The sequence below is a fragment of the Sylvia atricapilla genome, chromosome 2 (assembly GCF_009819655.1).
Source record: "Sylvia atricapilla isolate bSylAtr1 chromosome 2, bSylAtr1.pri, whole genome shotgun sequence".
Lineage (NCBI taxonomy): Eukaryota > Metazoa > Chordata > Aves > Passeriformes > Sylviidae > Sylvia > Sylvia atricapilla.
In genome coordinates this window covers 114855916-114870707 of record NC_089141.1, presented here as the reverse complement: position 1 = coordinate 114870707, position 14792 = coordinate 114855916, and the positions used below count along the sequence as shown (strand labels likewise).

Genomic DNA, 14792 nt, shown 5'->3' with positions numbered 1-14792 from the left:
CTGTGTTAGTGGGTGGTACAGGAGACAGGGCAGGGGGCAAGTTTCCATAGGGAAGAGAAGAACAGGACACCAGGCCCCATAGCCAATGGGGAAACAGGGAAAGGGGATACCATGGGACACTGATGACTTGTGAAACCCAGAGAGAAGATTGTGCAATGTTTGCAAGGAGCCATGGGGAGAGGCCTTTGTTACACCCGGGAAAGACATAAAAGATATATATCTTCACTTTTCCAGGGCAAGGCAGTTGCAAACTCCCCTAAGGGCACAAGGCACTCCACGGCCCAGCAGCCTCACCTGCAGGGTGCAGCTGGTGCCCGGGCTCGGCCTCCTTGTCCCACTCCTCCTGCAGGGAGTCCTCCTGGAAGGAGGCGTCCTCGCTGCTGCCCTCCAGGCCGTTGCGCAGCGCCGCGCGCATGTTGAGCGCCACGATGGTGTCGTCCACGGCCGCCGCCTTGTGCCCGCTGCCCTCCAGCGTCTGTGGGATGGGCTTGGCGATGGGGTTGGTGTAAAACCTCGTCACCTCGTGGGCCTCCTCCTCCTCCTCCCGCTCGCCGTCCTGCCTGTGGTTCTCCTCGGGAGGCACCGACAGGAAGAACCTGGGCACAGCAAGGATAACATGAAGTTTAGGTGTTTAGCTCCCAGGGACTCATGCTGATGTTCCTGTGCAGGGTCAGGAGCGGGGCTTGGATGACCCCTGGGGGTCCCTCCCCGCTCAGAAGACTCTGGGATTCCATTAATAAATTCTGCTCTTTCCACACAAAGGGCAAACAGGACTACACAAACAACAGTGTCAGTGATTGTTCCCCTTCCCTCTGCTCCTGCTGGACCACCTCTGCCACTGAGGCTCCCACTACAGCAAGGACACCGGTGACACTGGCACAGTCCCCACAATCCTGGGGACTTAGGCACGTGCCCTGGGCAGAGCTGGGTGGAACAGGGAGCTCAGGCTGGAGAGAAGCCTCAAGAAGGGATGTAACAGCAACCCCACAGCTCCAAAGCCTCTGCCCACAGGGCCAGGGTGACCTCACTCCCACGGCAGCTCTTGTTTTAGTAGGTTTCAATAAAACCAACATGGTGAGCTGGGCATGAAGTGTTTTCCTGACTCTGATTAAAAGAAAACCAAGGCAAAAATCAGAGTTCAACTGAAATATGGCTACAAGTGTTTTAGAGGAGTGTGGACTTCTGGCTTGGGGGGGAAGCCTTAGAGGTCCCTCATTGTAATTGGTATGAAATACATACATAGAAAATAGAAATATGGGACATGATGATCAGTGGATCCCCCCTGCAATTCCCACATCACTGAGGACTGATCAGGAGAGGTTCTTCTTCCCTCAGAGTCAGGTTTAGCACCTCCCCCAAGGAATATCCTAGTTTCTTGCTACAGAGAAGGAGGAGAGACTCATCCAGAACACACATCCCTTCCCTCTGACTCGGATTTTGGGTGGGGTGACCTGGCAGCGCCCACACGGGAAGAACACGTGGCTAGTCCAGGAGGAAATGCATCTCCCAGCAGATGAACTGCTTTCAATGAACAGGGAAGTGGCATCCCTGAAAAGATGCGGCTGCTGTAGAGCAGTAATTGAGGGACAGGCAGAACCAGTTTGCCTTTCTGAGGACAAAGCCAGCAGGGTGGCTCTCACCTGTCCCCATTCTCCGGGTACTCCGAGGGCGACGCCAGGTCCTCGTTCTCTCGGCTCACAGGAGAGAACAGGTTGCTGCTGCTCAGGTTCTTCAGAACCAGCTTCTTGATGCTCTTCCTGAAAACACAGCACACCAAGGAAGGGAAATTTGGATCTATCCACTGCGTAAATATATATTTTATACTTCATTCAGATGCTCCCGGGACCAAACCAGCTCTAAGACCTGCTCCCACACCCAGGATATATCAAGTCTCCCATAAGAGATCATAAAATTTTTGGGGGAATTCCATTCAAGGCTCCAGTTTATGTAGAGGTGTAAAAAGCACATGCCAGTGAAAGGCTCAAAACCCAAGTTCAGCAAACTACAGCGTTCTCTGTTTCCCAAATCAGCTTTTCCAGAAGCACAGAAGATCTGGCCCACAGGTGCAGGTTGATTTTACAGCAGGGTCACTTCAGTCTTTTACTCTCTGTTTTCACTCAACTCCAAACCTTTCCAAACCTCTTTTCTATATGACAACCACTGATGTACCTAACAACTGAACCCAAGGCCTCACTCAGGCAGATCTATGATTTCTCACAGAAACATCTGTGCATCTGGAATAGAACCAGGGCTGGGATAAAACCACCAGAAATCTGACTCCATACCAAGGGCATGAGCAAACCTGATGACACACTCAGTTCAGGAGCAGGAAGTGTTACCCTGTGCAAGCTTTGTGAGAATTCCTAAATGACTTCATAGGAGCTTTGCTCCCATCATGGGCTGACCTCATTTTACAGCTTATTTGGCCTTAAGAGTTTAAGCTGAACCTTTTCACCTCCCCTACAGAAAAAAGCCCTAGTGAAGTCTTACTGACAACTCGTTATTGTTCCAATCTGAATCAGGGCACAAACCCATGAGATTCAGGGTATAACACAGGAGTTTACAGAAGACTCTCACACAGAGACAAAGAGAAGCTCACTTTGGCATGAAGGCTCCGTTGGACAAGGAGGGCTCATCATCATCCAGCCCATCAAAGAGCTGTGACTTGGCCGAGCCCGCCGACTGCAGGGCCTTGGGCCGCACTCTGGTGGCCGGGCGCGGGGTCAGCTTGTAGTGGGTGGGCGTTGTCAGTGCCTTCTGGGCTGCTGGGTTGGTGGGCTTCAGCCTCTGCAACACAGACATGGACCTCAGCCACGGGGACAGAGCCTCAGGGAGCTCCAGCCCAGGGCCCTGCAAGGCAAACGGGGTGACACGTAACGGGGAAGGGATAACTGCACCCGAGTGGGAGGGCTCCGTGCACAGCCCCAGCCTGGATCCACGTACAGGACTCAACTCCAGCCTGGATCCACCAGCTGGGGCTCCAGCTCCCAGGCAGGACTCAGCTCCAGCCACAGCCTGGATCCATGGGCAGGATTCAGCTCCAGCCACGAGCCTGGATCCATGGGCAGGATTCAGCTCCAGCCCCAGCCTGGATCCATGGGCAGGATTCAGCTCCAGCCCCAGCCTGGATCCATGGGCAGGATTCAGCTCCAGCCCCAGCCTGGATCCATGGGGCAGGACTCAGCCACGAGCCTGGATCCATGGGGCAGGACTCAGCCACGAGCCTGGATCCATGGGGCAGGACTCAGCCACGAGCCTGGATCCATGGGGCAGGACTCAGCCACGAGCCTGGATCCATGGGGCAGGACTCAGCCACGAGCCTGGATCCATGGGCAGGACTCAGCCACGAGCCTGGATCCATGGGGCAGGACTCAGCCACGAGCCTGGATCCATGGGGCAGGACTCAGCCACGAGCCTGGATCCATGGGGCAGGACTCAGCCACGAGCCTGGATCCATGGGGCAGGACTCAGCCACGAGCCTGGATCCATGGGGCAGGACTCAGCCACGAGCCTGGATCCATGGGGCAGGACTCAGCCACGAGCCTGGATCCATGGGGCAGGACTCAGCCACGAGCCTGGATCCATGGGGCAGGACTCAGCCACGAGCCTGGATCCATGGGGCAGGACTCAGCCACGAGCCTGGATCCATGGGGCAGGACTCAGCCACGAGCCTGGATCCATGGGGCAGGACTCAGCCACGAGCCTGGATCCATGGGGCAGGACTCAGCCACGAGCCTGGATCCATGGGGCAGGACTCAGCCACGAGCCTGGATCCATGGGGCAGGACTCAGCCACGAGCCTGGATCCATGGGGCAGGACTCAGCCACGAGCCTGGATCCATGGGGCAGGACTCAGCCACGAGCCTGGATCCATGGGGCAGGACTCAGCCACGAGCCTGGATCCATGGGGCAGGACTCAGCCACGAGCCTGGATCCATGGGCAGGACTCAGCCACGAGCCTGGATCCATGGGCAGGACTCAGCCACGAGCCTGGATCCATGGGCAGGACTCAGCCACGAGCCTGGATCCATGGGCAGACTCAGCCACGAGCCTGGATCCATGGGCAGGACTCAGCCACGAGCCTGGATCCATGGGCAGGACTCAGCCACGAGCCTGGATCCATGGGGCAGGACTCAGCCACGAGCCTGGATCCATGGGCAGGACTCAGCCACGAGCCTGGATCCATGGGCAGGACTCAGCCGTGAGCCTGGATCCATGGGGCAGGACTCAGCCACGAGCCTGGATCCATGGGCAGGACTCAGCCACGAGCCTGGATCCATGGGCAGGACTCAGCCACGAGCCTGGATCCATGGGCAGGACTCAGCCACGAGCCTGGATCCATGGGCAGGACTCAGCCACGAGCCTGGATCCATGGGCAGGACTCAGCCACGAGCCATCAGCCTGGATCCAACAGCCAGGGCCAAGCAGGACTCAGCCCCAGCCTCTGGAATCTGGCCTGGGGCAGCAGCCACTTAGAAGCTCCCCTAACACCTCAAAAGCCTGGGAAGTGTTTGATTTATCCCCTTTTGAATAAAGTAGCAGGGAAAGGTTTCTCAGAGACTCTCAGAGATGTCCTCAGCAAAGCACTGCAGTTATTCCAATCATTAACAATGATCCATCTTTACTCCCAATCAGCAGCAGCAAGCACAGGAACTCCACAGCCAAGGCTGTGATGCAGGCAAAAGTAGGAAATCATGGAGTGGTTTGGGCTGGAAAGTACATTAAAAATCATGCCCTTCCAACCCCCCTGCTGTGGGCAGGGAACTTTCCACTGGAATAAAATCAAGCACTTTGTGTCCTGGGGGGTAAAAAGCCAATACAGCACTGGGAGAGCACAGAGGGTGACACTTGGCTGCTCACTGTGCACTGAAGGGAAGACTGCTCACAGACCAGACCAATTTCCACTGCCACACACAGAATGAGCTCAGTGCTGATGTGCACTTACCTCTTCCTTCTTCTTGGGGTCTGACATGGGGTTTCTGAAGAGTGGGGAGTCCCCGAAGGGGGAGTAGGCCAGGCTGTTGAGGTGCTGCTGGAGGACAGCCTGCTGGGCTGCAGAGGCATTGGGGTCTGTCAGAGCTACAAAGGAGCAGCATTTCAGTGTTAGACATCTGGGAACAGAACCAGGGCAGGCAGAAACACAGCAGCTCTCACAGAATCTCCTTCTCCATCAGAATGTGCAACCATATTCACTGAGTGCTCAGGGGTGAAAAGCTGAGGGCAACAGAGAGCTACAGAGCAGGGGAAAGAGCCTGGCCTGCCAGAATATCCAACTAATCCAGCCAGCTCCTGAAAGGGTGTGCAGGGAAAACATCTCATGCAGAATTCTGACATTACTGCTACCACAACTATACAGGTCTGGAGTCCCCTCTACAACGGATTTTAAATCTTGTCTGTCTTAATGCATTTCACTTTAATTCCTATTAAAATGCTCCAAGACTTCACCCCATGAAACATTCAAGCCACCAAAGGCAGTTTATTCTAATTCCAACAAAACCGGGGGGAACGTGGGCATTCCCAAAGAACAACAAAACCACTCTCAGAACAACAGCTTAATGTCAGGGTCTGCAGGAAGTCAGGAGGAGAGCTGGAGACAGCTGGGCCTCATTTTTGTCCCAATGGCACAACACTCCAGTTAACAAAGACCCTCTAGGCCTATCCTATCTGGAACTACTGAAAAAGCCAATGCTACAATTCCTTTTTTTTTTTTTTTTTTTTTGGTGCACATCTATTCTTGGTGTCCCAAATCCAATTATGGGAAATATTACTAATCTTGAAGACAAAGCTCTAAAATAATTGCAATTACTGGACATGTAAAGCAACTTGGAATTCTTTTAAATATATACATGTAACTAGCAAAAAATGGATGATAAACATGGTCTGCACTGCAACTGAGAACAGAAGTGGCCTGAAGGAGGTGTTCTGTCCTCCCAAACCCTCAGGGAGGGGTGTGCTGCTGTGTTCAGGCACTTGGGAACCAGGCAGCAGGCTCATGGACTCACCTACAGCAGGCTGGGGGGCCCCGAAGCCCAGGGTGGCTGTGGATGTGTTGAATCCTGGGGCTCCAAACGCTCCTGTTCCCAGGGTTCCCCCCAGCTTTGGCTGGGTGTTTCCAAACAAGGACGTCTGTCCTGCCCCCAGAGCTGTGACAGGAGAGGTGACTGTCATTTACCACAGGACTGTGACAAGTTTACAACACAACAAAGAATCAATTCCTTTTCAAACTGCAGGAAACACTCTCCATGCCCATGGATGCTGCAGGCGCTCAGGCCTGTGACCAGAGCAGAGGCCCTGGGCACAGAGGACCTCACCAGTCCCACCAGTGCTGCCCCACTGCTGCAGGCCCCTTGGCACTGTGCTAGGGAGCTGCCCTGAGCCATCCTGGCTGCAGCTAGAACATGCCCACCTTTCCTAACTCAGTTCCAGGCAATGCCCAGGCTGGAGCAGCACTGCAGCCTGAGGGCTGAGGCTGCCCAGAAATGAGTGGGAAACTGCTTACCTGTTCCAAAGCCTGTTCCCAGTCCAGTGCCCAGAGTCCCAGTTGCAGGCTTGTTTCCAAACAAGCTGTTTCCAGCAGTGTTGGCACCAAAACCTTCAACAACAGAAGAAGCAGCTCATTAGAGATGAATTAAAACCATGTATTTAAATAAATAAGCATCACAGGGTGGAAGAGCCCTGCCAAAGTCATATTTCTCACTGTTTCCAGCAGTGCAGGTTAAACTGACAACCAGCAAGAAGGGATTTTACTGGTAAGGAACACAGTTATAAATACAGCATCAAAGCAGCACAGAAAAATGCTGGTCTGCCTTCTTACGCTTTTCAGTTTGTTACAAACTTCAAAGTTTCCCTGGGAGGCAGTGCTCACACGATGCTGCTGCAACAGAGTAAAATGTGCTGGGTTTTTTTGAGTGCCTGGAGGGGACAAACCTTATCTCATCCTGTTTGTACCACATACTCCTTTCTCTGACCCTCACCACAAAGCAGGTGGGAACTCAGACCTGCACAGCTCAAGGGCACGGCTGTAGCTGCAACAGGGCCACCCCAAACCTACCATCAGCTCAGTTCTACTGCAGATGCTGCCCCCATCCCATGCTTGGTTAGTGCACAAAGCCAAAACTGAACTGCAGGTGTGCACCAACCCCATGGAATCCAGCTCCCTTCCTCCTATGAACAGCTACACAGGGAAACCAAAAGCACACACTGCAGAGGCTGGTCTCCACCAACAACACTCTGGTGGGGCCATGGAGATCCTGACCAGCAGAACAAGAACTTGAAAGCATCTTTGTGCCAAGTTTGCCCAGGACTGCTCACCACAGTCAAACCCTGCTAGCCAAGGTGCTGCCCTGGTTCAGAGCACTGAGAACTGCACAGAGCTTCATTTGGGAAGGACCTAAAAGATCACCCAGGTTCCCTTGAGTTCTTCCCTGTCTATCCTGGAACAGCAGGCCCCACTGCCCTTAAACAACCAACATCAAACAGCACTGCAAGAAAGGGATGGCAGCATCCAACCCACTCCTACTCACTCTGATACACAGTTCTGTTCCTCGGCAGTGCAGAATTAAAAAGGCACAAGAGATTTCAGAGTCCCACTCCCTTCAGCCATCCCTACACATTCCTCCTGCTCGGTCACACACTGACCCAGCATCAGCTCTCACATCAGAGGCCAGCAGGAACACACCAGCAGCTCCTCAGGACTTTGGTCCTTCACACTAAGGACAACAATAGCCACCAGCTCAGCTGGAGCTGACTCATTTCACCTTCACTGCAGGGCAGGATCTGCTGACACCAGCCCAAGCCCAGGGATCCCTGGTGTTACCCCAATTCTCCCAGTGCTGCTGTGCCAACACAGGGTGCTCACAGCCTCCTAACAAACCCTTCTGCTCCCCACATCTCTGATTTCAGGAGTTTTCAACCACAGCACTACAGAATGGCTGGAGCTGGAAGGGACCTCTGGATGTCACCCAGCCCCTGCAGCAGTGACACAGGAACGTGTCCAGGGGCTTTGGGGTGTCTCCACACAGGGAGACTCCAGCCCCTCCCTGGGCAGTGCTCCAGGGCTCTGCCCCTCCATGGGAGGAAGTTCTTCCTCAGGCTGGGCTGGAATTGTCGTGGTTTAGTTCCTGGCCACTGCTCCTCGTGCTGTCACTGAGAGAGGCTGGCACCACCCTGACACCCTTGGAGAGATGGGATGGGATATTGGTATGGATTGATGGTGTATCTGGATGGACTGATGGATCCCCTCTCAGCCTTCCCCAGACTGACCAGGCCCAGCTCCCACAGTCTCTCCTCGCCAGAGAAGCTCCAGAGCCCAGATCATCTCTGAGGCCTTCCCTGGACCCCCTCCAGCAGCTCCTGGCCTTCCTTGAAGTGTAGAGCCCAGAACTGAAGAGGACACCCCAGATGAGCCTCCCTGGAGCTGAGCAGAGGGGCAGGATCCCCTCCCTGACCTGCTGGGAATGCCCTTCCCAAAGCTCCCCAGGATCCCAGGGGCTCTCCTGCCCATCCCAGGCTGAAAATTCTCTTAAGGACTCACCAGAACAATGGCACTTGACCATCTGCTTCCCAAGTCAGGGAGTGCCACCAAGAGCAAAGGCACAACCCAGCACATTACCTGTGGCAGGGCCATTGGCCACCTGACAATTCCAACACTACAATACTTAGCAAGCGCTGTCTGCAGTGTGTGGCACACACAGCACAGATTTTAACGATGGAAAGCACCCATTTTTCCCCGTCCCCACACTGGAAGGGTGTGCAGGAGGCCCTGAGCTCAGGGCAGGCTGTTACCGAAGAGGCCCCCGCCCGTGGTGGTACCGAAGGAGGGAGCGCTGGTCGTGGTGGCTCCAAATCCAGCAGGCTTGTTCCCAAACAGGGTCTGCAAGGAAAACAACAGCACTTGGCAAAGCTGGCACTCTGACACCACAGGGATTGTATCGGTGTCTGGCTGCAGGCAAGGAAACAGAACTAAAGCCAAGCACAGCAGAGCCCCCCAGCCCACCCTCCCATGAGTGGGGCTGTCCCAAACCATCTGCAACACCCAAAAAGCAGCTGTTAGGGTCAAACTCAAGGGGCTTATGGGAATGTTCCAACCTCAGTGATCCTGTGATTTTTGCTCCACCAGAACCAAAATTACTAAATATCAAAAATTAAGGTTGGTTTTGGTCCATCACAACTTACAACCTGTATTTCCAACCCTGTGCTGAGGCACCCCCAGGCACTGAGAACCTCAGTTTATCTCCTGCTGCTTTCCTCACTCCACACAGCACTTATTAAAAAAATGACTCTACTACACCTGTTTATCCTCCAGCTTACAGCAAAGCACCTTTGTATCTCAGACATCTAGACTCCTAAGCTAACACAAGCTCTGTGAAGGTCAGCACCCAGAACAGGGCTCTGCTTGGATTTCTTTCTTTACCACAAAGGCACAGACATACCGAACCACCAACACCAAATCCTGTATTGGCTTGTCCAAAAAGGCCAGTTCCCGTTCCAAATCCAGTCCCAGCATTTGTATTGGCAGCTGTCCCAAAAAGGCCTCCAGGCTGCGAGGGCTGGGTGACCCCAAAGAGACCCTACAAACAGAACCAGGTTAAGGCAATGCTGCCAGGCTTTTCCGAGTCCCACACTGACAACAACAGATCCAACACACAAAATCAGGCAATAAAACAATGCTACATTGGCCCTTGTGCTGGGGGAAGAGGACAGTGAAGAGCATTCCAGAAGCTTTAGTCCTTCCCCAAGAAATTAGCTACAAAAAGGAAATTAAAAAAAAAAACAACAAAAACTTATGCTCCAAGATTGAAAGGATATTGGAACTTCCTCATCGCTTTAAGCAAGAGAGATGGAAAAGAAACATTTTACAGAATTTTCTGTAAGAACTCACAACAAATTCACAAAGAACACAGGACATCTGGAGCCAAAGCCTCTAGTTATACAACTACATAGAACCCTTCTGTCACAAAAGCCCACAAATATTGCTCATTTGTCACCAGAAAGCCCAGGGTTTGAACTCCCATGGAATGACACTATCTGTGTGAAAACGACGGGGAGCACTGGAGCTGCTAGAGAGAGGCTGCTTGAGGAGGTGAGTGGGCACACCATTTGTGAACAGCTGACTGTTCTCCAAGTGCCAGGAACAAAGCTGACTGCCAGGAGGTTCCTCACTCCACCGCAGCCCCCGGAGCTCGGCGTCCTGTTTTTACCCCACTGTGGTGGGCTGTGAGGAACACCCCGGGCCTGCAGCCCACTCCCAGCCCCATTACCATGGTGTTGGTGTTGGGCTGGCCCAGGGTGCTGGTGCCCCCGAAGGAGAAGCCGGTGTTCTGCGTGGTGGTGGCCTGGCCAAAGGGTTTGTTGAAGAGGCTCGTGGTCTGTGACTGCTGCCCAAAGAGGCCCCCGGTGGTGCCCGTGCCGAAGCCGGTCGTACCTGTGACACCACGGGCAGTGAGAGGCCAGACCCAGCACATCCCACACAGACACAAAGCCCACAGAATGTCCTGAGTGAAAGGACCCACAGGGACCATCCAGTCCCCCTCTGTCCCTGCCCAGAGCCCCAACAATCCCCCTGGGCACCCCTGGGTGTCCCAAGGCTCCTGGAGCTCTGGCAGTGCCCATTCCCTGGGGAGCCTGGGCAGTGCCTAAACCCTCTGGGGGCAGAGCTTGGCCCTACAATCCCCCCTCAATCCCTCCTGGCACAGCTCCAGCTGCTCCCTGGGTCCCATCTCTGCTCATCCAACAACTACTTCCATTCCTACAGCCTGGAGGATTTGGATCTGTTTACAGTCAAATTCCACAAACACAAATATCCATTACTGGGAAAAAGTCCTTCCCTGGCAGGGTGGGCAGGGCTGGCACAGGGTGCCCAGAGCAGCTGTGGCTGCCCCTGGATCCCTGGCAGTGCCCAAGGCCAGGCTGGACACTGGGGCTTGGAGCACCTGGGACAGTGGGAGGTGTCCCTGCCATGGCAGGGGTGGCACTGGGTGGGATTTCAAGGTCCCTCCCAACCCAAACTGTTCTGGGATCCTAAGCTCTATTTACTTTTTAGTTTGCAAAACCTAATAAAAATCCAATTGCTGTTTGAATTATTCCAAGGGAAAGTAGGAAAACAGATTCCTATGGCACGGAGTTCCACCAGTGAATGTTGCCAATACAACCAGCACAACTCTGATCTCACAGCATTGTGCATTACAGAATTTTAAATGGTTTAACAGAGTATTTGCATGTGCACTCACAGGAACACCAGGGCCAGGCAGTACTTACTGGTTCCAAAAGCAGTTTTATTCTGTCCATAGGAAAAGCCTGTATTGGTTGTGGAAGAGCCAAAAAGTCCTGTGGCTGTGCTGGATGTGGCAGTGGAAGAGCCAAACAAGCCAGCAGTTGCTCCTGCTCCTACAGGATTCGTGGGCCCTTTCCTGTTTGCCTGGTAGTCTTCCAAGCGGAGTTCCTAGGGGAAAATCCAGCTCTTTTTACACAGGACAAGGGCAGGCCAGCGTCCTTCCCACACTCACACAGCACCCCATCCTCACCAAGGTGAAGGCTCAAGAAAAGCTGCAACACCCACATTTTTAAAAATAAGGACATCAAAAAGGAGACCTGAACTTAGATCCACATTTGGGCTTCATATTGACTTCCCAGACCTTCTTCAGATCCTTCTATAAATGATCTGTTTTGAGGTGTCAAACAAAGCAGCCCAAATGGGAAGGCCTCAGGTCAAATCCTTGGGAGCACTACTTTATCATAAACAACTGAGCTCTGCCTGGGATGCTGCTGTTATCTCCACAGAGCAGGGCTGCTCCCAACAGGATCTCATGTCCTTCTGACAAGATGGAATTTCAGCTCTTCCAGACCTGCATTAAGCATTTAAACCCAACTGCAATTAACGTGGGGTTGCATTAATTGTTTTACTTGACAAACACCCCTCGTGTGCGACGCAGATATTGAGGGCTCATTGGTATTTTTCCATTAACGAGCACAGACAGCAAGTGTGGCCCAGAAAAGCCCAGGGTGAGGCTGTGACTGACCTCGAGGGACTTGCTCTCGTACTCCTTCATGGCAGTGATGCACTGGTGCTTGGTGTTGATGTTGGTGCTGACGCCAGATTTCACCATGGTGTCCGTGCCGGTTGGGGGCTGCCGGGAAGAGAGGGAGGGTCAGGGTAAAACCCAGACACATTTGGGGGAACACAGCCAGAAATCCCTGCAGATCCCGGGAAATCCTACACCCAGCACACACCTGAGGCTCTGTGTGACTGCTCTGCTCAGGCAAGACCCCACCTGCAGAGCTGCTCCAGCCCTGGGGCCAACAGCAGCAGGATGTGGAGCTCTAGGAACGAGTCCAGAGGAGCCATGGAGCTGCTCGAGGGCTGGAGACCCTCTGGAGCCAGGCTGGGAGAGCTGGGGGTGCTCCATGGAGAGGAGAGGCTCCAGGGAGAGCTCAGAGCCCTGCCAGGGCCTGAAGGGGCTCCAGGAGAGCTGCAGAGGGACTGGGGACAAGGGCTGCAGGGACAGGACACAGGGAATGGCTTCCCAGTGCCCAGGGCAGGGCTGGCTGGGCTCTGGGGCAGGAATTGTTCCTTGGCAGGGTGGGCAGGGCTGGCACAGGGTGCCCAGAGCAGCTGTGGCTGCCCCTGGAGCCCTGGCAGTGCCCAAGGCCAGGCTGGACACTGGGGCTTGGAGCACCTGGGACAGTAGGAGGTGGCCCTGCCATGGCACGGGTGGCACTGGGTGGACTCTGAGGTCCCTCCCAGCCTAAACCTTGTGTGATGTCATGATTTTATGATTCCATCATTATTTGTACAGCTGAGGCCTCACCCAGCTGTGTTCAATGATAATCAGCAGTGGAATTTGCACCAGGAACACTCAAAACAACTCCCAGCAATTCTGCTTTCAGTTTCACTTTAAACGCAGTTTACCTCAACTTCTGTTGAGGTAATCCTGGAGCCTTGCATGAATTCAAACCCTGGAGCTTTGCATGAATTTCACTATCCCCCTTTTTTAGCAGTGCTATCAAAGTACAACTCGGCAACACTGCAGGAGCCCAGGCAGCACCACAGCTCTACCCCCACAGCCTCAGTCCTTACATCAGCTCAGTCCAGAAAGAAGAGGGATGAGATCTGCATGAACAGGTTTTTGGGGAAGAGTCCCTCTTCCAGCAGGCCCCAGTGAGCCCAGCTCCTCCAGGCCTCTGCTGGGCCACCCTCCAGGCCCAACTGCCACGGAACTTCGCAGCAGTTACTGAATCCTGTCTTAAAGGGGACTCGTCCAGAGGAGGCAGGACAGCACTCCTCTCCTTCCAGCCCCATTCCCACAGCCAGGCTGCCTCAGGAGAGCTCTGCTCATTCTGACCCTCCCCAAGGTGCCTCTGAGCCTTACTGCTGCCAGCATTTGCCGTGGATCACCCTGAACTCCTCAGCACTTCCCGGGAAGGCTCAGCTTCAAGAGCTCCTTTACGCCTTCAGCATCAGCACAGCTCTAAACCCAGCAAGTCTGAAACCCCACAGTGTTGAGAAGGGATGTTTTCAAATCATTTCACAACACTTGCACACCAACTCATCTTTTCACCTCGGTGACCAAGACATCACACAAACAACTTCAAAACTGAATGTTCCCACAGTAAACAGCCTGGGTTAAGGAAAAGCAGAACTTACATTAAATTTAATAGTCGTGCCAGTTGGAGCAGCAGTGAAGCTGGTTGGACCAAAGAGAGAGCCAGATGTGCTCCCAAAGGGGTTGGAAGTGGTGTTGGTGGTCCCAAAGAGCCCTCCACTGCTGGTGCTCGTACCAAAGTCTGAATAAAGCATAAAGAAATAACAACATCAGCATTAAAACAAACTGAAAGTTTAAAACTTAAGCCTGAGTACTTTGTTCAAATTAGAATAATTTGGTTTGGAAATGGAAAAAAAAAAAAAAAAAAAAAAAAAAAAAAAAAGCTGGGAAAAATAAATTGACAGCAAAGCTGGAAGCTGATGGTGCTGCTAATGCAGCTCTCTGCTGCAGAAGTGTCCCAAACTCAGTGCCCCAGAAACACCAGACAAACCACATCAGCCAGTTTCCTTTCTACTCCCAACAAGCAGGAAGAAAATAATACAATAATTCTATAATAAAGAAATTCAGTGAGGCTCCTTTTCTTTTTCAGAAGGGGCTGCAAGCAGTTGCTTTTGCCTCATGAAATTACAGAAGAGTTTAACAGCAGTCCCCTGTCTTCTCCTGCCACAGACAAACCCAACTGTAACTGCTCTACCACAGGATAAAAACCTAAAATCAAACAGCACCAAATCAGGTTTCAGGATAAAAAGTTCCAGCCAACGACCTTTGGCAATTTATTGTAAAATTCAGGGCTGGAATCACAGAATCAGGAGCATGTGGGCTCTCCCCTGGCGGCTGTAGGCACAGGGATGTCACTGTACCCTCCAGGAGAAAGCCCACCCTGACCCCTGTCCCAGCCCCCAGTGCTCTCCCACCCAACAGCACAGGGGCACCACTTTCACTCACTTCCAAAGCCAGCCGGTTTGTTCTGTGCAAAGGCATTATTCTGGGATGAGAAGAGGCTTCCACCAGTGCTGGTGGTTCCGAAGAGGCTGTTTGATGTCCCAGTGGATGTTCCAAACCCAAAGCCAGTGCTGGTGGAGGAGGTGGCTGGTTGGTTGAACGTGGTTGACCCAAACAACCCTCCTGCAGACAGAAACAGGCTGTTAGTCCTCCACAGCCTCCTCTGCTTGGGGGCTTTGACACGTTCCTGCTGGGGCTTGCGAGGGCGTTTGCTCGGGTTTTTTGGGCAGGTTTTTTTCCCATTCCCGGG

General features: G+C 53.3%; 1 protein-coding gene across 3 annotated transcripts in view; it reads right to left on the bottom strand.

Moving 5' to 3' along the window:
- Window positions 1-14792, bottom strand: part of NUP98 (nucleoporin 98 and 96 precursor) — a 39540-nt gene that overhangs the window by 19796 nt on the left and 4952 nt on the right. For 2 of the 3 annotated variants that reach the window (XM_066314192.1, XM_066314191.1), the window contains exons 4-16: window positions 14486-14665; window positions 13642-13781; window positions 12017-12124; window positions 11256-11439; window positions 10259-10422; window positions 9431-9568; window positions 8784-8871; window positions 6499-6591; window positions 6002-6142; window positions 4945-5078; window positions 2600-2787; window positions 1641-1757; window positions 295-596 (exon numbers count right to left, since the gene is read on the bottom strand). In XM_066314192.1, coding sequence (XP_066170289.1) covers window positions 295-596; window positions 1641-1757; window positions 2600-2787; window positions 4945-5078; window positions 6002-6142; window positions 6499-6591; window positions 8784-8871; window positions 9431-9568; window positions 10259-10422; window positions 11256-11439; window positions 12017-12124; window positions 13642-13781; window positions 14486-14665 — 1977 coding nt within the window. Of the gene's footprint in view, window positions 1-294; window positions 597-1640; window positions 1758-2599; window positions 2788-4944; window positions 5079-6001; window positions 6143-6498; window positions 6592-8783; window positions 8872-9430; window positions 9569-10258; window positions 10423-11255; window positions 11440-12016; window positions 12125-13641; window positions 13782-14485; window positions 14666-14792 lie in introns of those variants that run through there. The other variant, XM_066314193.1, reaches the window with a different exon arrangement.